At 44.7% G+C, this 25,532-nt stretch overlaps 1 protein-coding gene across 1 annotated transcript in view; it reads left to right on the top strand.

The window, feature by feature from the left end:
* LOC137368838 (gonadotropin-releasing hormone receptor-like) overlaps positions 1-6,503 on the top strand; it is a 32,324-nt gene extending 25,821 nt beyond the window's left edge. The window contains exon 3 of the mRNA XM_068029044.1: positions 6,259-6,503. Coding sequence (XP_067885145.1) covers positions 6,259-6,503 — 245 coding nt within the window. The remainder of the gene's footprint in view (positions 1-6,258) is intronic.
* The last annotated feature ends 19,029 nt before the right edge of the window (positions 6,504-25,532 follow it).

The raw sequence follows: 25,532 nt of genomic DNA, 5'->3' as shown, positions 1-25,532 counted from the left end.
GATGTAATGCTGGAACTGTTTCAAATGCTGGTTAGGCCACAGCTGGAGTATTGTATACAGTTCTGGTTACCACATTACAGAAAGGACATAATTGCTCTGGAAAGAGTACAGAAGAGATTTACAAGAATGTTGCCAGGGCTTGAAAGTTGCAGCTATGAGGAAAGATTGGATTGGCTAGGGTTGTTTTTTTGCCTAGAACAGAGGAGACTGAGAGGTGTACAAAGTCACACATGAGGAAAAACCTTGTTCACCCAGAGGGTGATGGGTGTCTGGAATTTACTGTCAGAAATGCTGGTGGAGGCAGAAACCCTCAATTCTTTTAAAAGGTACCTGGACATGCACCTGAAGTGCTGTAACCTGCAAGGCTATGGACCAGGTGCTGGAAGGTGGGATTAGATTGGGTGGCTAGTTTGTTCGGCCGGCACAGACAAGACGGGCTGAATGGCCTCCTTCTGTGCTGTAATTTTTCTGTGGCTCTATGGATCTAAGGATATTTAGTACTGAGTCCTTCCCTATTTTGAGCCAGGCCTCATTTATCGCCAAGACATCATATTTCCATGTGGCTATCTGCATCTGCAGCTCACCAACCTTATTTACGACATTCCACACATTCATATACATGCACAGTAAACCTAAATTTGTCCTTAATACATTCTAACCCCACCTAATATCTTACTATTTGCTACTGTAGTGCCATCTGTCTTTCCCAATTCTCTATGCACCTTGGTTTTCCTCTCTAACATTACCTCCTGGTTTCCACACCCCTGCCAAGTTTGTTTAAACCCTCTCCAAAAGCACGAGCAAATTGTCCAGCAAGGACGTTGGTTCCAGCTCTGTTCAGGTGCAACCTGGCCTACCTGTAGACCACCCATCTGCTGCAGAACCAGTCCCAACATTCCAGGAATCCCTCCAGCACCATCTCTCCAGCCATGCATCTGCTGTATCCTCCTATTTCTATGCTCACTGGCACTTGGTACTGGGAGTAATCCAGAGATTACCATCTTTGAAGTCCTGCTAGCTAGTTTCTTCCCTTGCTGTCTAAACTCTACCTACAGGACCTCATCTCTCTTTCTACCTATGTTGTTGGTACTGATGTCTGATGTGGACCACGACTGTTGCTGATCACCCTCCCTGTCCCCCACAAAGTGCTCTGCAGCTGCTCAGTGGCATCCTTGACTTTCGCACCAGGGAGGCAACATACCATGCTGGACTCAAGTCTGCAGCCACAGAAATTCCTGTCTGTTCCCCTAACTGTCGAATCCCCTATTCCTATTGCTTTTCCAATAGTCCTCTTGTCCTGCTGTACAGCTAAACCAGCTGTGGTGCTGTGGTCCAGACTCTGACCGAGGAACCATCCTTCTCACCAGCATTCAGAATGGAATACTGCTTGGAGAGTGAGATGCATCCAGGGGTCACCTGCAATACCTGCCTGGTCCTTTTTGACTGCCTAACGGTCATCCATTCGTTCTCTGTCTGAATACTCTTAAGCTGCGGGGTGACCGCTTTATAAATGTGCAATCCACAAAACTCTCATTCTTGTGGCAAGGCCAGCATTTATTGTCCATCCTTAATTGACCTTGAGAAGGTGTTAATGAGCCACCTTCTTGAACTGCTGCAGTCCATGTGGTGTACACCCACAATGCTATTAGGGAGAGAGTTCCAAGATTTTGACCTAGCAACAGTGAAGGAACAGTGATATAGTTCCAGGTCAGGATGGTATGTGACTTGGAGGGGAACGTGCAGGCGGTGGAGTTCCCATGCATCTGCTTCCCTCGTCCTTCTAGGTAGTGGAGGTTGTGGGTTTAGAAGATGTTGTCAAAGGATGCTTGGCAAGTTGCTGCAGTGCATCTTGTAAATCGTACACACTCTTGCTTCGGTGCTGGAGGGAGTGAAAGTTTTTAAGGTGGTGGATTGGATTCTAATCAAGCTGGCTGTTTTATCCTAAATGGTGTTGAGATTCTTGAGCATTGTTAGAGCTGCACTCATCCAGACAAGTGGAGAGTTTTCCATCACAGTCCTGACTTGTGCCTTGCAGATGATGGACAGGCTTCGGGGAGTCATGACGTGAATTACTTACCACAGAATTCCCAGCGTCTAACCTGCTCTTGTAGCCACAGTATGACAAAGACAAAGGAAAAATCTTCAAAGACAAAAAGTGTTAATGAAATCCATCTTACAACTATTCTGAAAATATTCCAGAATTGAATGTTTTCTTCTAAAACAAAGGAGGTATGAAGTAGCCACATCCTGGGCAATCACCAGGGGGAACAAACCAGAGTGGCTTCTAAAAGGAGGTGAGAGGTAACACAGTTTTATCTTAAAACAAAAGCAGCCAGAGAAAGAGAGAGAGAGAGACTGACCCAGAAGGTGAAGTTACTTGGAACAGCTGGCCTTCCAGTAAGCCAGAAAGCACAGCACTGCTGGAAAATATCTAATATCTACATTATACAGTAGCTGAAGTGACCCACCATCTTCACTAGAACCTTCAATCAAGAGAGACATCTACAATCATCTCAGGCCTGCAACTATCTAGAATTTGAGTCTCAAGAGAATTCAATAGGTTTGTCGGACCCCTTCTTTCCCACTAAAACCTACCTACATCTTTCCCTTTTCTATCTGTTTCTTCTTGTGTGTGTATGTGTGAGTGAATGTATGAGTGAATGATGTTGCGACAATTTCGGGATAAATGCATGATGATCAGTAAACAATTGACTTTCTGTTTATAAAACATACAAGAAAACCTATCGCTGTCTGTTTATGTGAAAAATAAAACACCAAAGGGATTAAACTCTAATACAAATACACTTGCTGCAGTCAGGTGGCAAGTTGAACAGTGGGAGCCACCAACGTCACACCATGTGGCTGTAACAGATTGGACTGCACTTTGTTGGGGAGAGAGAATGGCAGAACAGGTGAGGCAAGGACTAATGTTTCTTAGGAGATCTGAACATCTTATCCATTGCCACCCCCTCATGCAATGCCCATGATGGTGCCTCCACTTCAGCTGGCCTGCACTGTCCTTGTACAAATACAGGATGAGTCAATAGCAGGGACTATACAGGCTCCAAAACCCAGAGATCGTCACACATGAACACTTCATGTGTCTGAAATAGGTACATGGCAGCCTGCCACCATCTCTGCTGAGGCCACTGGAGCAGCAGTACATTGAAGTGACAGGCATAGAAAAAGAATATTTAGATCACAGAGGGTCAACACATTATTTTGTTTTGATCCTTTGATTTTTGGAGCACATTAAACTTTTTTAACTCACATTCTTCCAGTGCTTCCCATGACTGAATGGAGACTTCACAGTCAGGATTTAACTTAATGGGTGTGCAGGTTCAAGAGATGTTCTGAATCTCAGAAGTTAAGGGATGTTGGACCAGGGTATTGAGGACCACATGACAGCTTGTGTGAGGGGCTATGGTGGGTGTGGCGACAATGGTGCCATTAATATTGGTCTAAGTGAATCTGTGTGCTGTTACTACATCCTTTACACTCCAGTGGCCATGCATCCGGGTCTCCATCTTCTCCATTATCATTGTTCTCCTCATCTGATGGGGAGTCATGAGTGTCTTCTTCATTATGATCCTCCAGAACTCCTTGCCTTGTTATGTTGTATAGGATGCAGCATGCAACAATTCCCTGGTTGGCAATTGCCATAGAGAACCTGCAGACCTGTCAAGGCACCTGAACCTTAGCTTCAGAATTTCTATGGCTTGCTTGATAATGCATCGCATGGTGATGTGTCTCCTGCTGTTGAGTGCAGGGTGTTCCTCAAAGGTGTCAAGAGCCACAGTTGAAGAGCGTTTCTCTTGTCCCCAAGCAGCCATACCATGAGGTTGATCCCAATTCAAAACCTTGTAGGGATATTCGACTGCCACATTAGGAAAGCATCTCCCAGAATCCAGGGAATTGTGTGCAGACCTGCATGAACCTCTTTTTATGATGGAGTGGAAGGCCTTGTGGTTCACAAATGCTGCTATCTGGTCGGGGGCTGTTCTGATTGCTATGTACATGTAATCTATGATGCCTTGCACCTGTGGGAAGTCCGAGATGTAAACCCCAATGCTTGCTCTGTCTGACTGTCTTCATCAGACAAAAACATTATATATCTCTGGCCCTAGGAAATAATCCATCCATCACTTGCCTACTACAGTGTGAGCTGCCGACTGTAACACTCTTGATATGTCTCGTATGGCAGCCTGGAAGGAGCCAGAAGCAAAGAAATTCATGGCAGTGGTTACTTTAAGTGATAATTTTTAACCGGTAACATTAACTGATAATCGTCAGGTGAAGCTTGGAGAAAGTCTTCCTCGAGGAGGCTGCAGAAGTCAGTGACCACATGTCATCTCAAGCCACCTAAAGCACTGCTCCTCAACGAGATGAAGGTAACTCATCCTCTGCCTGAACACACTGATGGGTGGTTATGGTCTTCTGTGAGCACAGACCCTCCGTTGCTGCCTTCTTTGCTACCAATTGCAGCTCCCTCCTCAACGCATCATAGAATCCTAGAAACAGAGAATGGTTACAGCGCAGAAGGAGGCTATTTGGCCCATTGTGTCTGTGCCAGCTCTCTGTAAGAGCTACTCACCTAATCCCACTCCCCGGCTTTTTCCCTGTAGCCCTCCAATTTTTGTCTCTTCAGATAATTATCCAATTCCCTTTTGAAAGCAGCGATTGAATCTGCCGCCACCACACTCTCAGGCAGTGCATTCCAGATCCTAGCTACACACGTCATAAAAAAGGTTTTTCCTGAAGTTATCTCTGCTTCATTGGACACCAATTTAAATACATTTATGAGGCTCTTGCCTCTACATAGAAATGTCCTCAGACCAGCTAACAGAAGCCATGAAAATTATGATGGTCGCACAGCTTCGGGTTGGGAGCACATTGAGGAATATTTGCATTTTAGCCACTCATTCAACCTTCTCTCACTCACAGGAGAGGGTGGGGTGGGGAGGTGGAGTGCGAGGCTGTTTGGGTCAATATCAAGGCCATTGTTTCTATTGGCAGGAGAGTTGTTGATAACCAGAGGCCACAGATTTAAGATAATTGGCAAAAGAACTAGAGGGATGATGATGGGAACTTATTTTATGCAGATAGTGGTTACGATCTGGAATGCAGAGCCTGAAAGGATGGTAGAAGCAGATTGAATAATAACTTGCAAAAGGGAATGGGGTAAAAGCTTGAAAAGGAAAAGCTTTCTGTGTTATGGGAAAAGAGTGAGGATAATTGGATTGCTTTTTTAAAGAACCGAGGTAGGCATAATGGGTAATATTGGCCTCCTTCTATCCTGTATGATACTGCAATTCTATCAAAACCTCAGGCTAGTGTTTAGAAGTGTGTGTTGTGGGGACATGGACAATACAGCTTATCAAATTGTAGGTGGAGCTGCCATTGTTTCACTTTCATGCATGGCATTCTGGGAAAAAAATGCTTTCACTGTGCCTGGCTTGTGTGATATAGCCTTAGTCTAAAACTTTTCAGGGAATGTTAAAAAAAATATGAGCAGTAAACTAAGTGGCAGTAAACTAAGTGCCACACTCTGCCATAATGCGAGCTTTTCTGGGGTTGAAATTTGGCTTGGGCGCAATGCAAAACTGACAGAATTGCATCAGCCTCTGACTTCAATAGAGTTGCCTCTCAAGGGAGTTGGCATATAATAGGCAGCCTGTGCAATATTGCTTGTTCTACACTACCACCCAAGAGGAATTTCTACCCTTCTAAGTGAAGCTGCCAATTTAATGCTAGCAATACTAAATTGGGAGTACTTTTTCCCATGGAAAATACCAATCCCAATTTGGTGAAGATTGCCAAGCTCGTTTTCCATAGTACTCTTATAGATAAAAGGGTAATTTCATTCTATCAGTCTAGGCTGGGTTCAATCCCAGGTACCAGATGTGAAAGACCAATATACTAGCATAGCACCAACCACTCCCATTTTCTTTTTAGCATGTACAGTGTTACATTTTGTGTGCAGAATTATGGCTGGCGATGGATAGTGCCACTGCAAAGTTGGGGAAGAATGGAGTAGTCTGTGAAGATAATTACATGTCAGAAGATACTACCGCCTGGTTCAATTGAGACCAGCTGGTTTGCCAGTTGACTTGCACAGTTCAATGTTCTTCCTCAAGGCTATCTTAGAATCTACAAAAACTTTATGCCTTGTTTTACATGTTGTTAATTTTGGTGATCACTGCTGACCTCCACTTTACTTTTGAAAGTGCTGAATTTCTCTAAATATTTATCTTACAGAGATGGACCTGAGTCGATCAAGGAATATCTTACCACAAGCTCGCATCAAAACAATAAAAATGACCATTGCATTTGCTACTTCTTTCATGATCTGCTGGACTCCATACTATGTTATGGGCATTTGGTACTGGTTTGATCCAGATCTGCACATAAAGTTGCCTGAACCCATTAATCACTTTTTATTTGTCTTTGGGTTACTAAATCCTTGCTTTGATCCACTTATTTATGGATATTTTTCTCTTTAGTTCATTCTTAAATGTGACATTTGTCTTTTAATGATACATGGTTCACCACTCCAGCTATTTTGCTGCTCTCAGTCTCTGCACAATTCCATCATCTCAGCTCAGACACAGAACCCTAGTAATGCTGTAACATCCCGAACACGCATGCCAGCCATGTTGTGACAGTCTGGTCGCCTGGTTGCGACTGTCCCAGCACTTGTACAGTCCATGTTGTGACAACCCACATACGTATAATCCATGTCTTGATGATCCATGCAACAAATTATTTAGGTTCCAATTTTTTAGGTAACTTCTTGTTTAGAGTACTTTACTGGGACACTTATGGGGTATCTAGGAATGGATAGTTCTGTGCCAGTACATACATAAAATGGGTGCCTCAGGGCCCAGTGTGGGGTCAACATGCACGCGCTCATTTGGCAGTGAATGTGCTCCACCCACAATATTCAACAAGCTCCCCTTAGGCATCCAAAGCGTGCACCAGAAGTATTAAAATGCTCATTATGTAATTTAGACAAGGATCCTATGCCTGTTGTAGGACTAGCATGTTCATAGAGCTGACCAGTCATTCCATGCTGTACAGAATGGTCTCCGTGCTCTGCATAAAGCACAAAAACAAATTGGAGTTGGACTCCTCTGATCCAGTGTGCTGAAGCTTGTTGGCAGGCTGCCTAATGCATCTAGCACTTCCTGGATTCTGCCCATTGCCCCTCTGTGGTAAGCTGGGGCTGAAAGGTAGAAGCTGAGTCTTCTGCAGCACAATTAGCATAAGTTCTCGCCCTCCAGTGAATTGGCACTTGTTGCAGCCTATCCCTCTGCCCGAGCTCATGCACATTTGTGCCCAATGAGTCACCAAATGAAGCCCCTCCTCTTGCCTCTGTTCTGAAGTATGCATGGTGCCAGTATCTGAGCTGGTGCTTGCAAAATGCTGCATCTTTTGGAATGCTCGTCTCCTCTTCCTGAAATATCACACGGGTGTCCATTTAATCAGTATCTGAAATAAAAGAGAGGAACATGGGTAGCTAAAGGAAGAGCAGAAAGAGAAGTGGCTGGTGAAAACATTTGTTGGTTCTCTTGCAGAATGTGTCAAATGAAATAAAAGTGAGAAGGGAAAACGAGTATAAGTGTGATGAAACCCCGTGTGACATCAACTCCAGCTTTGCCAGTCACCACAACTGAGACTCTGCCTCTGCCCATGATGACTAGCACCTTTTCTTCCACGAGGGTCAGGATGTGCAAGCAGCTTCCTCAATTTGCAGCCGCCTTGCACAGGTTGTTGCACAGCCTTCTCCTCCAAGAAGGAAGTGTGTTAGTGAGAGTCTTGTGAGGTGTTTAGGGAAATGCCTTTCATGGTAGAATAGTTTTCATGTTGCATGTAAGATGTGAGGTGTAGGGAAGTAAGGGTTCCAATAGCAGTGAGAGTAGGAGATTCAGGTTGTGTGAATAGGCAAAGTGAAGTGTGGTGCAGTAGGAGACTGAAGGGAAGTTAGGGAAGGGAATGTTGTGAGCAGTGAGGCTGCATATGGTAGAAGTGTGAGCAGAGAGTAAGCGAACTGAGGGTTCTTACTTTGACGATGCTGGTGAGACCATTGAACTTTTTCCTGCTTTGGAACCGTGTCCTGGGAGCAAAACTCCAAGCATTAATCTTCTCTGTGACCTCTTCTCGCTACTGCCAGAGGTGTTGCCTGGAAAGCTTCCTGCCAGCCGTGGGAACAGTATCTCCCTCTTCCTGTCAAGTGCCTGAACCAGGGCCTCTAATGTGGCATCGGGGATAATGGGGGCAACAAGTGTGCAGATCCCCTTTAAGAGGTGCTGGTTGCCTTTAAATTGCATCCAGCCTGATATCACAGCCCCAACCATTCCACTCCAAAAGGTGTGAAGCCAATGAGTAATGAAAGTAGTTCTAGCAGCACCAAATGAACATGATCTGTGTGATCATGCCAATAGGTGCATGCAGTGAATGTCATGACCCTGACCTTCCTGTTTGGGCCCAGACAAATCTCTGGGCCATTGCTTTCCTCATTATTGCAAAAAACAACTTTTTAAATTCGTTCGTGGGATGTGGGTGTTGCTAGCCAGGCCAGCATTTATTGCTCATCCATATTTGCCCTTGAGAAGGTGGTGGTGAGCTGCCTTCTTGAACGTCCACTGTTCTTGTGGTGTAGGTACACCAACGGTGCTGTTAGGAAGGGATTTCCAGGATTTTGGCCCAGCGACAGTGAAGGAACGGCGATATAGTTCCAAGTCAGGATGGTGTGTGATTTGGAGGGGAACTTGCAAGTGGTGGTGTTACCATGCATCTGCTGCCCTTGTCCTTCTAGACGGTAGAGGTCGCGGGTTTGGAAGGTGCTGTCTAAGGAGCCTTGGCGCGTTGCTGCAGGGCATCTTGTAGATGGTACACACTGCTGCCACTGTGCATCGGTAGTGAAGGGAGTGAATGTTCAAGGTGGTGGATAGGGTGCCAATCAAGTGGGTTGCTTTGTTGTGGATAATACCAAGCTTCTTGAGTGTTGTTGGAGTTGCACCCATCCAGGCAAGTGGATAGTATTCCATCACACTCCTGCCTTGTGTCCTGTAGATAGTGGACAGGCATTGGGGAGACAGGAGGTGAGTTACTTGCCACAAAACTCTCAGCCTCTAACCTGCTCTTGTAGTTTCAGCATTTATGTTCTCTTTCTGGTCAATGGTAACCCCCAGGATGTTGATAGTGGGGGATTCAGTAATGGTAATACCATTGCACATCAAGGGGAGATGGTTAGATTCTCTCTTGTTTGAGATGGTCATTGCCTGGCTCTTGTGTGGCACAAATGTTACTTGCCACTTATTAGCCAAAGCCTGGATGTTGTCCAGGTCTTGCTACATCTGGACATCGGCTGCTCCAGTATCTGAGGAGTTGCAAATGGTGCTGACCACTGTACAAACATCAGCAAACAACCCACTTCTGAACTTATGATGGAGGAAAAGTCATTGATGAAGCAGCTGAAAAAGGTTAGGCAAAGGAAACTACCCTGAGGAAGTCCTGCAGCAAGGTCCTGGGACTGAGATGACTGACCTCCAACAATCACAACCATCTTCCTTTGTGCTAGGTATGACTCCATCGAGCAGAGAGTTTTTCCCCTGATTCACATTGATCCATTTTTGCTACAGCTCCTTGATGCCATACTCAGTCAAATGCTGCCTTGATGTCAAGGGCCTTTCACCTCACCTCTGGAGTTCAACTCTTTTGTCCATGTTTGGACAAAGGCTGTAATGAGGTCAGAAGCTGAGTGGTCCTGGCGGAACCCAAACTGAGCGTCAGTGAGCAAGTTATTGCTGAGCAAGTGCCGCTTGATAGCACTGTTGACGACCCCTTCCATCACTTTGCTGATAATCAAGAGTAGACTGATAGGGCGGTAATTGGCCAGGTTGGATTTGTCCTGCTTTTTGTGCACAGGACATACCTGGGCAATTTTTCACATTGTTGGGTAGCTTCCAGTGTTGTAGCTGTATTGAAACAGCTTGATTTGGAGCAAAAACAAGAAATGCTGGAATCACTCAGCAGGTCTGGCAGCATCTGTGGAAAGAGAAGCAGAGTGATTTGGAGCATGTCTTCATACTTTTGCCGGAATGTTGTCAGGGCCTATAGCCTTTGCAGCATCCAGTGCCTTCAGCCGTTTCTTGATATCATGTGGAGTGAATCAGTTTGCAAGGTGCATGTGAGGGGAGGCAAGTACTGGAAGATGTATATAATATAAATAAAACATTGCAATTTGTAAAATATGAGGGCCATTTATAACTCCCATTATCCGTCTGAACTGAGAAGTAGTGTCTCCAAAATGGCATTAGGTCACTTACCATCCCATTTGTACTGGCGCTCCAGCCATCACCATCTTGGGTAGGAGAACCTACCTGTTTAGGAGGAAGCTCGCATGTGGTATGTATGTTGGAGGTCTCCGATCACCATTTCAAAGTACAAATGGATGGTGCTCCGCCCATTTGTAACAGGTGCTGAACAGCCTAACAGTGATGGAATATAGATATAATAGGCTTAATTAGGTAGAATTTAGATATTGTTAATATATTATACCTTTTAGAATTAAAGATTGAATAAATGGTTAGTTTTCAAGACTCACTGAAATTCCCCTTTAAAAAGGTAGAGTTAGAAATTTCAAGGTCTTTCAAGGTCCCTGTTACAATAGAATGTGAACCAGAAACAAGTTGGTAAATCCATTTCAGTGTTTCTGTTGCCAGGGAATTGGGAGGATAAATGCACATTGAAATGTCCTATATGACATTAGTAAAAGGTAGCCATAAATTTAATTAATTGATGCTGTTGGTAAATGTAGGCAGATTGACCCACAAAGAGGGTTCAACCTACCATAAAACACAATTATAGATAATAAAATAAATTAAGAAGCAGCTTACAAAAACAGATGTCAAGTAAAGCCAATTATAAATATTTTGACCAGAAAAATGCTCACAACTTCAAGAGCAGGGGAATTCCAGCAAAACATTAAATGGAGATGATAGTTAATGATATTCCCATATATGGATCTTGAAAGCAAGAAAAACACACACAGAAAGGTAACACCTATATGCTAAAAGGTCAGATGATACCTCAGAAACAGTATAAACATGAGGGTTTCTGAAGCAAAAAAGTGTTGAATTCTTCAACAATACTTCTCAACCTATGGCTCAGGGAATTTAATGTAAAAGTTTACTTTGAATTATTAATAGATATTCTAAGATATTTTGCTGTAATATTAGCAAGGTTAAACTTTTGGATTCTATGTTAGAAATAAGATTGTGTGTTACATCTCTTAGTAATATTTGATATTGTGATATACTTACCCACTTAAAAGTGTATTGCATGTTCAATTCTTAGATAAATACATAAAAGTTAATAAATTGTCTCAGGTAGTATTCTGTATACAAGAATCCCCTGCCTGTGTCTCTTTAAGTGGAGAGATACATATTGAAGAAAGTTTCCCAGATCCTTATAATATCTGGGATATTTATAACTTAGCCATAATTACTAAAAATAGGCTATCTGAAAAATGGTAATATTCTCTGTTAGTTTTCTTTCTTTGAGGGAAAACTAGTTCAATTATTTGGACCCAAATAAGTGTCTATAAGAATTTGTCCAGTTTGAACTTAATTAAAGAAGATTCATAGGGATGTACGCCTGATGTGGTTTAGTCCCTCTAAGGGGTTAAAGTCATAGATCACATCATAACCAGCGATCCTAAAGGGCAGGCTGGAGTCCTCTCAGTAAACCATCCAAGCAGTGCTTAATTATTTTATGATGGGAACCATGGGGAGTAGAGGTGCTAGGCCTCAAAAAAAATTCCAGCTCATCCAAGGTTCCCGTAGGGTGATCTCACCCCCACCTCCAACCCCGCCCCTAAGCCACTACCCCCAATCCCTTACCAGGCTCCAACTGTCAGCCAGCTCAGTGTTGGAGCCAGCCAACCTCCTGCCCACCCACAACTGGCAAGTTGTATCAGGGTTCCCACAGCTCACTGGGGTAGTATTGCATGTTTATTATTTTTACATAATTGTGTAAAAATAACTTTTACCTGTTGAAAATAAGTGTATATGATCATGTCTGTTGCTGTGTACATTCACCTTACTGTAGAATAAAGACACTTATTGTTTCAAACCAAACCTGATTTTATCTGATGCTAATTCAATCCATCGTCCCAGACACATAGGAATTGCTAGATGAAAAAAGACCATGATTCACCTCTACCATCCATGATAAACTAATAATGGAGTTATTGGACAATCATAGCAATCAATCTCGATCAATTTGTCTATAGCAGACCCAGACATAAGGCAAGGAATCCCCAGTGGTGGCGAGATATGGGAGCCATAGGTCTGAAGTCACTTGATTCTCCAAAGTAATCTATGCTTACCACATGTCATGCCTCAAGTTACTCAAATACTGTGTCCCAGAATATTATTTTGTGAAAGAAATCCATCTAATTTGCATTTGAGTGAATCAATACTAACTACTTGCATTATCTCTCCAAGAGCCAGTGAATGAGGCCAAGGTCTCACGATGGCAAAAATTGGGGGAGTGATGGTAGCAGTCAATATCCACCTGTTCTTCATCCGAGGCAAAAATTGGTCTTTGATGGAGATTCTTTTAAAAAGTTCCATGTGGTGAGAAATACATTTTCGTTTCACCAAATGGTCAGTGAAGCAGCAGGTTGGATCCATGGTATTGAAAATGGGAGGTTTCTATATTGGGCTAGTTCATCATCCTGTTGTAATACCATCACCCCCAGCATGATATTAAAGATCTATAACACCGGTTGGGAACAAAAATACAGCATCATTGCCTGTTTACAAAAGCAAAATACTGTGAATGCTGAAAATCTGAAATAAAAACAGAAAATGTTGGAATTACTCAGCAGGTCTGGCAGCATTGGTGGAGAGAGGACTTCTAAAGAAAGGTCATCAACCTGAAACATTAACTCTGTTCCTCGCTCCACAGATGCTGTCTGAACTGCTGAGCATTTCCAATGTTTCTTTCTTATCATTTCGTTTTGTTAAGGTAACTAAGTAGCAGGGTTGTGCAGGCCATATCTTGTTCATTCTATTTCCCACACTTCTGCTCTCACCCCTTCCCCTTCCTCCCAGGACCATGATAAGGTTTTCCTTGTCCTCACCTTCCACCCAATCAGCTTTTACATTCAACAGATTATCCGCTACCATTTCTGCGACCTCCAGCGTGATGCCACCACCATCTTTCCCTCCCCTGTCAGCATTTTGAAGGGACTGTGTCCTCTGTGACACTTCTTCCAGGTGAAACAGCAATTTATTTGTACTTCTTTCAATTTACTATACTGTATTCACTGCTCATGATGTGGTCTCCTCCACACTGGAGACACCAAACAGTTATTGGGTGACTATTTTGTGGAACACCTCCATTTTCAGACTGCAAGCCTGACCCCAAGCTTCCAGTCGCCTGTCATCTTAAATCTCTGTCCCACCCTGGCCTCTCTGTTTTCGGCCTTCAACGATTATGCACTTTACCACCTTTGGGACTCAACATTAAGTTCAACGATTTCAGACCATAATCTCTGCCCCCATTTCTTTGGACAGCAGCTGATGGTAATGAATCTCCTATTCCCATTTACACCTCCTCTAGCCCACCTTTTGTTTCTTTACTTGTCCCATTACCATTTCCTTTTGCCTTTCATCACTTTTGTCATTTAATCTCTCAATCTCTCCTGCCTTCCATGCTACACCAGACCTTCCCTTTTGTTCTCCCCGCACCTGCTCCCCCCCCCCTCGCCCCCCCCACCTGCCCCTTTCCTGCCTCTGTACTTGTTTAAAATCTGTTACGTCTGTAACATTTTCCAGTTCTGATGAAAGATCAACAACCTGAAGCCTTAACTCTGTTTCCCTTTCCACAGTGGCTGCCTGACCTGCTAAGTATTTCCACCATTTTCTGTTTTTATTTCTATCTAACATGCGTTGGGACTTTGACTCTGATACTGAAGCGCTATATAGAACCTTCCATTAATCACTGCCACTAAAGTGATACCACTTCTGTTCCACTAAAGTGGCACTTCTATACTCCATACACTCTGTGTAACATGTAAGAGTGAAGCCTATCATATATTTCCCATTAGATATGACTACCCTATAGCAGATTCACTGTATTAACAGCATGAAGGCTCAAACCCAAAATCTCAGAGCTGCTTTTCAAAGTATTGCCCTTGCAATCTGTTCTGACTTTCATAATCTTGAAGATGTTTGTGTTAAATCCCACATCAAATGTTTGTAATCATTCTGTTATTTAAATCCTTCATTTTGGTTTTGTGCAGTTTAAAATACACTTTCATACATGGAAAAACTTCTGTGTCCACCCTCACTAAACAAAGAAATCCTGTAATTCTGCAGCACCTTTCATGACCACAGGAAATCCCAAAGCACTTCACATCCAATTAAATACTTTTGAAGTGTGGACACTGTTATAATGTAGGAAACGTGGTAGCTAATTTGCACACAGCAAGGTCCCACAAACAGGAACCTGATAATAACCAAATAATTTGTTTTAGTGAATGCTTGTTAAGGGATAAATATTGATCAGGACTCCAGGGAAAACTCCCCTCACTCTTCTTCAAGTAGTGCCACCTGAGAGGGCTGGCAAGGCCTCAATTTAACAGCTCATCTGGATAGTGCAGCACTTTGTCAGCTTTGCACTGGACTGTTAACCTTCATTTTCCTCTAACATCCCTAAAGTGAGGACTTCAGTCCATGACTTTCTGACTCAAAGGCAAGAGGACTACTACTGAGCCAAGGTTGATACTGTTAATGTCACCATTACCAAAAGAATTCTATACAAATGCACAATTAACATAAGTCCATAAATATCACAAACAATCATTCATAATTTTATGTCCCTTCATTTGTAGACAACAGTATTGCAAACCAAGCCGTGCACTTGATTATGTAATTATCATAATTTAGAATCAATTTTTACTTTTCATTTGGGTTTTGTGTCATTATATTTCACACTATTACACTCAAGAGCAAAAGAAAATCACATACAAGAAACATTGGCAGGTTTTAAAATGGCCGTTCGGGCATAGAACCGGCGTTACAGATTGTCCACCCATTAGAGAAACCATTGATTTTCATTTGCATTGGTCCAATCTGCAACGGCAGTTTCACACCCTGGCAGTAAGTTTAAAGTCTACCCCACCGTTTATTTCTATTGATTACTATCTGTACCAGTCCATGGTGTAAAATGAAAATAGTGCAAACCCAAACAATCTGATGCTAAAAAGGTGCCTCAAAAATGGTATTAATGTTTTTATTGTGATCTAATTCTGTTCATTACTTGAAATGTAAGTAATGCTAGGCCATACTTTACAAACAATAGTTAAGAGTAGGGCCAACCCCCACCAACCCCATCCCCCTCCACCCCCCCAGCTTTCCAAAAGCCAATTCTTTCATATAGCTGCCTCCAATCAACATAACAATCAACCTCCAATCAGCATCTCACTTTGCAACATAAAAAGGCAGATCATCATTGTAGCTGCTCCAATGGCAGAAGATTGCCACATAGTGCAAGAAAATTGCATGTGCAGAGGACACTGGGGGCAATTTCAACTGTTGTCACTGGGTGAAAAATCAGCCACTTGACCAATGGAAAAGAGAATAGACAAGGTGGACGACAGAGACACAAACAGAACCAAGACATTGCAGCAGAGGTTGACCGGACTTCACGTTAAAACTATCAGCTGATCTAAGCTGCTGGAAGTTCTCCACTGCCTCCCACAGTTTTTATAGCTGATGGACATTTCAGGCACCTTCAATCAGCTGGTTTTACTGTCCAGCTAATTAATGTTACCAGGTTACATAAATGGCTAGTTAAGAATGAAATCACAATATTTTTATAATACTTGTTAATAATAATAACAATAAGTATATTAATGGCAAGAGGATAACCAGGGAAAGAGTAGGGCCCATTAGGGACCAAAGTGGTGATCTGTGTGTGGAGCTGGAGGACATAGGTGAGGTTTTAAATGATTACTTTGCATCTGTGCTCACGATGGAGAAGGATGATGTAGGTGTAGAGATCAGGGAGGGGGCTTGTGATATACTCAACAAATTAGCTTTGAAAGGGAGGAGGTGTTACCAGTTTTAGCGGGCTTAAAAGTGGATAAATCCCCAAGCCCAGATGAGATCTATCCCAGGCTGCTATGTGAGGCAAGGAAGGAGATTGCAGGGGCTCTGACACAAATTTTCAAATCCTTTCTGGCCACAAGAGAGGTGCCAGAGGACTGGAGGACAGTGAATGTGGTACTATTATTCAAAGAGGGTGGCAGGGATAAACCAGGTAATTACAGGCCGGTGAGTCTAACATCAGTGGTTGGGAAGCTATTGAAAAAAATTCTGAGGGACAGGATTAATCTCCACTTGGAGAGACAGGGATTAATCAAGGATAGTCAGCATGGCTTTGGGGAGATTGTGTCGAACAAACTTGATTGAATTTTTCAAGGAGGTGACTAGATGTGCAGATGAGGGTAAAGCAGTTGATGTAGTCTACTCTATTTGTCTCTCCACAGATGCTGCCAGACCTGCTGAGTATTTCCAGCATTTCTTGTTTTTATTTCAGATTTCCAGCATCCGCAGTATTTTGCTTTTATTTAAGTTGATGTAGTCTACATGGACTTCAGTAAGGCTTTTGATAAGGTCCCGCAATGGAGATTGGTTAAGAAGGTAAGAGCCCATGGCATTCAGGGCAATTTGGCAAATTGGATCCAAAATTGGCTTAGTGGCAAGAGGCAGAGGGTGATGGTTGAGGGTTGTTTTTGCGAATGGAAGCCTGTGACTAGTGGTGTCCCATAAGGATCAGAGCTGGGACCCTTGCTGTTTGTAGTGTACATTAATGATTTAGACGTGAATATAGGAGGTATTACCAGTCAGTTCGCAGATGACATGAAAATTGGTGGTGTCGTAAATAGTGAGGAGGAAAGTCTTAGATTATAGGACGATATAGATGGGCTGGTAAGATGGGCAGAGGAGTGGCAAATGGAATTTAATCCTGAGAAGTGTGAGGTGATGCATTTTGGGAGGTCTAACAAGGCAAGGGAATATACAATGGGTGGTAGGACCCTAGGAAGTACAGAGGGTCAGATGGACTTTGGAGTACTTGTCCATAGATCACTGAAGGCAGCAGCACAGGTAGATAAGATGGTTAGGAAAGCATATGGGTTACTTGCCTTGATTAGCCAAAGCATAGAATATAAGAGAAGGGAGGTTAGGATGGAGCTGTATAAAACGCTGGTTAGGCCACAGCTGGAGTATTGTGTACTGTTCTGGTTGCCACACTATAGGAAGGATGTGATTGCACTGGAGAGGGTGCAGAGGAGATTCACCAGGATATTGCCTGGGCTGGAGCATTTCAGTTATGAAGAGAGACTGGATAGGCTAGGGTTTTTTTTCCTTAGAGCAGGGAAGGCTGAGGGGAGACCTGATTGAGGTATACAAAATTATGAGGGGTATAGATAGGGTAGATAGGAAGAAACCTTTTCCCTGAGCGGAGGTGTCAATAACCAGGGGGCATAGATTTAAGGTAAGGGGCAGGAGGTTGAGAGGGGACTTGAGGAAAACATTTTTCACCCAGAGGGTGGTTGGAATCTGGAACTCTCTACCTGAAGGGGTGGTCGAGGCAGGAACCCTCACAACATTTAAAAAGTATCTAGAAGAGCACTTGAAATGCCACAGCATACAAGGCTATGCGTCAAGTGCTGGAAAATGGGATTAGAATAGATAGGTGTTTGCTGGCTGGCATAGACACGATGGGCCGAAGAGCCTGTTTCTGTACTGTATAACTATATGATTCTGTGACTGTATAATAAAATTATATGTGGCTGCTATTCCTGCTTGACATTATGTAATTTTCTTAGACATTTCAATTATGTATCAAATGAGGACATGATGTGTACCTTTGATGAATGATAGAATCATAGAGTGGTTACAGCAGAGAGGAGGCCATTTGACCTGTCATGTCCTTGCCAGCTCTCTGCAAGAGCAACTCAGTTAGTCCCACTTCCCCGTCCTTTCCCCGTAGCCTTACGAATCTTTTCCATTACAATGCTTATCCAATTCCCTTTTGAAAGCCCTGTTTGCATCTACATCTCCCACATTCTCAGGTAGTGCATTCCAATTCTAACCCCTCACTGAACCATTGGTTCTTTTGCCAATCACCTTTTTTTCATTTTTTCATGGGATGTGGGCATTACTGGCAAGGGCAACATTTGTTGCCCATCCATAATTGCCCTTGACAACCGAGTGGCTTGTTAGGCTATTTCAGAGGGCAGTTAAGAGGCAACCACATTTGCAGTTACATGTAGGCCAGACCAGGTAAGGATGGCAGATTCCTTTCTCTGAAGAGCATTAGTGAACCAGATAGGTTTTTACAACAGTCAATGATAGTTTCATGGCACCATTACTGAGACTAGCTTTCAATTCCAGATTTTTATTAATTAATTGAATTAAATTCCACCAACTGGTGTGGTGGGATTTGAACTCATGTCCCCATGGCATTAGTCTGTGTCTTTTTAGATCAGTGACATTACCACTATGCCATCGTATCCCTTAAAATCGGTGTTCGCTGGTTCGCGGCTCTTCCACCAGTGGAAACAGTTTCTCTCCATCTACTCCATCTAGACCCTTCGTGATTTTGAACACCTCTATCCAATATCCTCTCAACCTTCTCTTCTCCAAGGAGACAAGCCACAGCTTCTCCAATCCATCCAAGTAACTGAAGTCTTTCATCCCTGCAACCATTCTTGTAAATATTTTCTGCACCATCTCCAAAAGCCTTCACATCCTTCCTAAAGTGTGTTGCCCAGAATAATTGGACACAATACTCCAGTTGAGGCTGAACTAGAGTTTTTCTCACAAGGTGAACAATTTTAAGAGTTTAACAGCCAACTTAGAAAAAGCTGACATGACACATAGCATCCCACAAGTTCAATGTAATGCCCCTGACCTCCATAGGCCCATGTCTTCCCTCGGCGGCTTGGCAATAGATTGCTCATGAAGAATGAACTGTTTTGTATGTGATGACCTGGCATCTGTTCCACACTACCACCTTCCTAAACATACAGATTTAGGCCCTGAAATCCCTGCTTCCTTGCTTTGCTGCCAAGGGTGCATTAGGGTAGGATTCTGACTTCGAGTTTCCCTAATACTGATCCCATCTGAAACTATGGGTTCAGCTTGCTTACATATTGCTTGGCATAAGGAGGGAAGGGGTTGGAGGAATTTCAACCCTCAAGAATGGACAGATTGAGAGGGGGTAAAAAAAAAATTGATTTTTAGAGAGGGAGCATAACCTGGCCCCAACATGCCCACTTTGGGGTTTAAAGAAGGCACGTTTGAATGCTAGCAAGAAATCAACTCACCGAAGTCAGGGATTTCCTAATTGGATGGGGGCAGGTACTTATTCCCATAATTAACATGCTTAGGTGATCTTAACAAGGTATCTCTTAAATTGTTCTTAACTTGTCTCCAATTTTTACATGAATAGCACGCGTCTTCTGGACTCAAGAAACTAACGAGAAAAATGGAGGTAAGTTTAAGCAGCAGTTCAGGTGGGTTTTTAAACTTTTCTTGCCCCATCTAAATAAAAGATCAATTATTGAAACTGGTGTCTTGACTCTCACTGGCAAACATTTGGCAGAGAATGTTTATGTGGATACAGTTTTATTTTATCAACCTTTGATTTCAAATTGGCAAGTTCAGGATGGGAGGTGTGTTGGATGTGTTTGACAACACATCAGAAAATTCTTGTTTTTAAATCCCCTTATGGCCTCGCCCCTTCCTATCTCTGTAACCTCCTCCAACACTGCAACCAACACTGATGTCTGCATTTCTCCAATTCTGGCCTCTTCTGCATCCTGGTTTTAATTGCTCCACCACCAGCGGCCATGCCTTCAGCTGCCAAAGTCCTATGCTCTGGAATTCCTTCCCTTAACCTCTCCACCTCTCTACCTTCCATTAAGATGCTCCTTAAACCTACCTCTTTGACCAAGCTTTTAGTCACCTTCTTATTATCTCCTTTTGTGGCTTTATGTCAAATTTTGTTTCATAACCCATGTTAAGTGCCTGGGGACATTTTACTACATTAAAGGCAATATTTAAATGCAAGTTATTGTTGTTATTATTGCTGAAGACCATCACCATCTATGGCAGTGACAACATGCCGTGGGGATCAGCACAGCGAGGTTTGCAGGTAGAGGAGGACGAAGAGGTTCATCACTCATTTTTGGATGAGGAGAGCATAGAAGAGGAGGAGAAACAGAAGGAAGAGGAGGAGATTGAGGATGGGGCACCCAACCAGACTAGTTTTACATTGCTGCCTGAGATACCAGGGATGACCTAATATCGCTAATGTTCACCTAGTGTGAAACATAACAAATGAAATCTAGCGAACTGCTCCCACCACCAGGACCAGCACCAGCACCACCTCTCCTCCCTTTGCACTAAACAGTCCTTAAACTACTCATCCACACATCGCACCTCCACACAATGGGACCGTCATGTATTGACATTCATTGTGAATCAAGTGAAAGGGCAAGTTGATACTTGGGATGCATTATGGTGAAGAGGTGGAAGTGATGCTAATCAATAAATTTTATGTGGAATTAGAATGAAAGAAAGCTTATCATTTTGGCAAACACTGACGTACATGCTCTTGGTGAATTCCAATTTCTTGAACTTAAGCTTCTTACCACTTCTATTTGGTGCATCCTGTGTAGCTTCAGCAGAGGTAGAGGCAGGCTGCTCGGATCCCTCCCTGACTGCTGAGATGCTTTTGGGCTCTGCCCTCTGGGTTTTGGAGGCCCTGAGGGCCTGTCAAATTCCGCTCCACCTGCACCTGTGCAAGGAAAAACCTGTCCATCGAGAGACAAGGCAACATGTCAGATACTGGCAGGGCGTGAGGGGGCTGCGAGCGTGGTGGTGGGTGGCAACAGGTGAGTGGCGGGAGCACTTTGTGTGAGGCCCCACTTTCATGTACACTTTCACCATCATCCTTCCCCTGGGACAGCGCTACATCACTCCTAGCACCCTGCTGTAGACCAGCTTGGTGAAGATCATAGACACGTTGTAAGGTATCTGTCATCCTGTTTAAGGCAGCAGTCAAGTTTGCATCCAAAGTCTGCATGGCCATGATTATGGTCTGTATGAACTCATTTGAGAGTCTTGCTTGATGCTCCATGGAGGTGGCCCTCTTTCCATGGCAGCCATTCCTGTAATTCCCCACGCCACTAGTCCACAAGCAATCGAGTTGGACTCCTCCATCCTCCCTGTTATTATAGAAAGGGTGAATGGTATATTCTTCAGTAACTGGCTAAGTTGTTGATGCACCTCCAGCTTTCTCCTTCCCAACAATGGTCCCTGGGGTTCAGCATCTGTGTCCATCTGAGCAGAGTTTGGAGAGGATTGTGCCTCCTGATGTGTACTCTCCACAGCTGTCCCTGCCGCTAGTGTCTTCTCTTGCTCACTTGGCGGGTGGTATTTGACTCGTGGAACATTATTCCCGATGGCGGAAGTGCTAGTGGGCAGCACTTCCACTTTTGCGTTGGGAGCCGGTTCCCACACGATTAATATTAAAATATAAAGGGTCGGCAGCAGGCACGGGAGACGTATGCGATCACACGTCAGAGGAAGCTTTTCATTGGTGAAAGCCGCCGTCAGTTAACAATGCTGTAGGTATGGCCGTGCAATGAAACGGCCCCCTGGACAAACAGGGATGCTCTGCATCATGGCTACAACGCTCCTGCCCAACTCCATACTCTTAGTCAATTATCTATTACTCCCGAGCAACAGATGTTGTCCCTCACTCCGGCTAAAACTTCTCACCCCATCATTCATTTCTGTATTGTTATTTATCGCCATTGACCTCCACCCCATCACATCCAATGTCTGTGAGCAGACATAGACCTCACGGTTCAGCGATCTTACCCTGCAGGTTCTCCTCCAAGCCGTTATGGAAAGGTGAGAGGTGATATCTACCCTAGATGGCACCAAGAAACCATCTTGGATGGAGGTGACAGAGGAGGGGAGCAACTGTGGGGTCCATCGGAGAATGTGGGTGCAGTCTAGGAAAAGGGTCAATGACCTGCTCCAAACTGCCAGAGTAAGTTTGAGGGTTGCATGGACCAAAGAGTCTCTTGTGGTGTCAACAACAATTTATATTTGCAAGTGGGCAAGTATGCCAGGCATGTGTTGCATGGCAATTGACATCAAATCGTGTGAAAGTCTGGTATATGTGAGCACTTGGAAGCAACGTCAGACTGACAGGACAGCTTGTGTGATGGGGATGCATGCAGAAAACGGGGTTAGGTATCACTTGACATGTCAATAACTCTGCACTTTGTCAGAGAAAATAGGAGCAAGAGTAGGCCATTCGGCCCTTCAAGACTGCTCCACTAACTTTCACCATCTGCTGTGGTGGGATTCGAACCTTACCCCCAGTACATTAGCCTGGGCTCTGGAGTACTAGTCCAGGGACATTACCACTATGCCACCACCTCCCTGCAGGGTAAGCAGAGACATAGGGCTGGATTTTGTTCCCAGCGCAATGTCGGGTTCCATGGTGGCAGGGAGGTGCCTGAGAAGCAGTGCGGCAGTGGCCGCCACGGAACCTGATGCCGGGATTGCCGGACCCGATCTTCCCGAGGGCAGGATAGGCCGACATCAGCCTTCGTGCCCAGAGGCCAATTGAGGCCCTTAAGTGACCTATTAATGGCCAATTAAAGCCCTCTTCCTGCTGCTGCTGGGAGCTTACCTGCGGTAGGGGTGGCCTCCACCACACAGGGAGGACACCTTGGAAGACGAGGTACCCTCCCTGCGGAATTGAGGGGGTGTCCCTCCTTTGTGGCTGACAGAGGAGCCCCCTCCCCACCCTGGGAACTATTGTATCCCCGGCACACCCCTCCCCCTGGCCCGAATGCCCACCCCTCACCCACCCTCACCGGGGCCTTCCTGACCGGCCCCAACAATCCCACCTCACCTACCTCAGGTCGCAGTTCCAACGCTGGGTCTGGGTCTGAGGCCTGTGCAGTACTGGCAGTGGACACTGCCCCCAGTGGCGTTGCCGATTGTGTTGAGCTGCCGGTCCTGGCAGCTCTTGGGGGCGGAATCCCCATCCCTACTAAGTGTTTAAAGGGACAGGGATCCCGCCTTCTTAAATTTTGACCCCAAAGGACTGGAGGATCGCTCCAGGTGTGAGAAAAAATGCAGAGGCTGGGTTCCCCCTGCCTTTTCGGCCCCTGCAAGGAGCCCCACCTCCTGCATAAAATCCAGCCCATAATGTGTGAGAGAGGTCAAAGACAGGAGGTGGTGTTCCTGACCTGAGGCTGCTCACCGCTGCTGAGGAAGAGGTTTTGCAGCTCGCAGGAGAGGAGGGAGGAAGAGCAGTAGCAGAGGGCAAGGCTTAAAGGCTAGACTTAAGCATTAAAATACATTCAACCTGATGATAGTATTTGGACACACAGGTGGAATGTGAAGAGATGTGCAGCCCTCATACTGTGATGAACCTTAATGTGGTTCTGTTTGTTGACTACTGTAGTTCATCACAATCCCAGGGCCAGGCCTCAACCGCGGGAGGAGCCTGAAGACTCCACCTCCCGGGACGATGAGACCACTGTCCCAGAGAATGCACCATCACCTGCCTCTTCATCAACCTCCGCCAGCACAGTTTCACCCACGTGGGTCACAGAGAGGTTGCGTTCAGCATCACAATCTGGTGATCACAACATGAACACGTTGCAGCAGCGGATGGAGGCTGTGACAACCGGGTCCCCTGACACTTGGAGGACTGCTGAGGACCAGGCCCCTGCTGAGACCCACGCTGATAACGGGCCTCTGGTAGCAGCCTCTAGAAACCTGCTGGACATGCAGCAAAAGGTAGGGGAACACATCTCGGAGATGTCAGAGGTCACATGCAGCTTTGCGTGGGTGATGGTGGAGTCTGTTCAAGCCATGCGCTCCACCATATCTCAGGCATGTGAGCACATGCCTTTCCATGGATAGGTTGGTGACCCCCATGGAGAGGCAGGAAGATCGTTCGATCCATATGCACTCCAACCTGCATTCCATCACTCCAGCCATGGGTTCAGTGCAACAGTGGCTGGGTGAAAGGGGGACAAGGCACATGGGCCTCCCTCCAGGTGCCTCTACCCCTCAGCGAGGCAGGCAGGTGCCATTGCACACCCAGTTGGATGAGAAATGCTTGCCAACTTCCCCAGGGCCATCGTCTCAGGACACCCCCAGGGTGAGTGGCCTTTCCTCATTCCCTCCGACATTGACACTGTTACATCCAGAAAGCATGGCCAAGGAGGATGCCGTTGCACCAGTGTAGAAGACCTCCATTAGGCCAAAACCCGGACCTCCAGAGGATGCCTGCCACAGTCATCACAGACAATGAGGCAGCGCACTGAGCAGACAGCCTCCAAGTCAGCTGCTCATGTTGGGCTTGCACCAAGACGTAGTGGCCATAAGCACAAATAAGAGTTATTGAGATCACAAAGGTGGCACAGGTGTCCTTCAGCTATGTTCTAAATTATTCATATGTGCATCACCTACATTTGTTTGGACTAGCTTAGTCAGAGAGCTAAATGTAATGGCATGCCTCATGGTTGGCTTACTTTGATGTTTACAGAGGAGGTACAGACATTGCATTTAATGTGGAAGTAACGATGTTGTGTTTCATCGATAAGTTTTTAATGAATGATCATGTTGGTGTCCAATTTTGAACTTGCCAGTCTGTTAGACATGGCTGAACATGCAGGCTCAGCTGACACTCCCATTTGTTCACTGTCGTGCTGCCTGCTGCTGGTGCTGCAGATTCAGCTGTTGAGCAGCAAAAGCCTTCCTTAGCAGCATCCTCTCCCCCTGCTCCTGAGTTTGTGCGAAAGTTGGGTATGTGAGAACCATGTTATTCTAACAATATAACTGTGTTCATAAGGCAGACGGTGAAATGAACACATCCGTGTCAATGCTTTCATTCATAGAATTGAAGAGCAGTGACTTCCCATTGTCCACATACACAACTCCACCCACCTCAATCTTTTTTCCTGTACTCCAATCCCCTTGCAATAAAGGCCAACATTCCATTTGCCTTCCTAGTTGCTTGCTGTATCTGCCTGCTAAATTTTTGTGTTCCTTGTACGAACACACCCAAGCAACAACAACACTTACAAATTGCACACCTTTTAAAAGAAAATTCTGCTTTTCTATTCGTACGACCAAAGTGAATATCTTCACATTTCCCAACATTACACGCCATCTGCCATTTTGTTGCCTACTCACTTAACCTGTCTATATTTCTTTGCAGCCTCTCTGTGTCCTCCCCACAGCTTATCGTTCCACCTACCTTTGAATCATCATCAAACTTAGATACATTACTCTCTGTCTCTTCATCTAAGTTATTAATATACTTTGTAAATAGCTGAGGCCCCAGCACTGATCCTTGCAGCACTCCACTATTCTCAGCCCGCCAACTTGAAAATGCCT

The sequence above is a fragment of the Heterodontus francisci genome, chromosome 4, assembly GCF_036365525.1.
Source record: "Heterodontus francisci isolate sHetFra1 chromosome 4, sHetFra1.hap1, whole genome shotgun sequence".
In the NCBI taxonomy this organism is placed as follows: domain Eukaryota; kingdom Metazoa; phylum Chordata; class Chondrichthyes; order Heterodontiformes; family Heterodontidae; genus Heterodontus; species Heterodontus francisci.
This window is presented reverse-complemented; position numbering and strand designations above follow the sequence as displayed.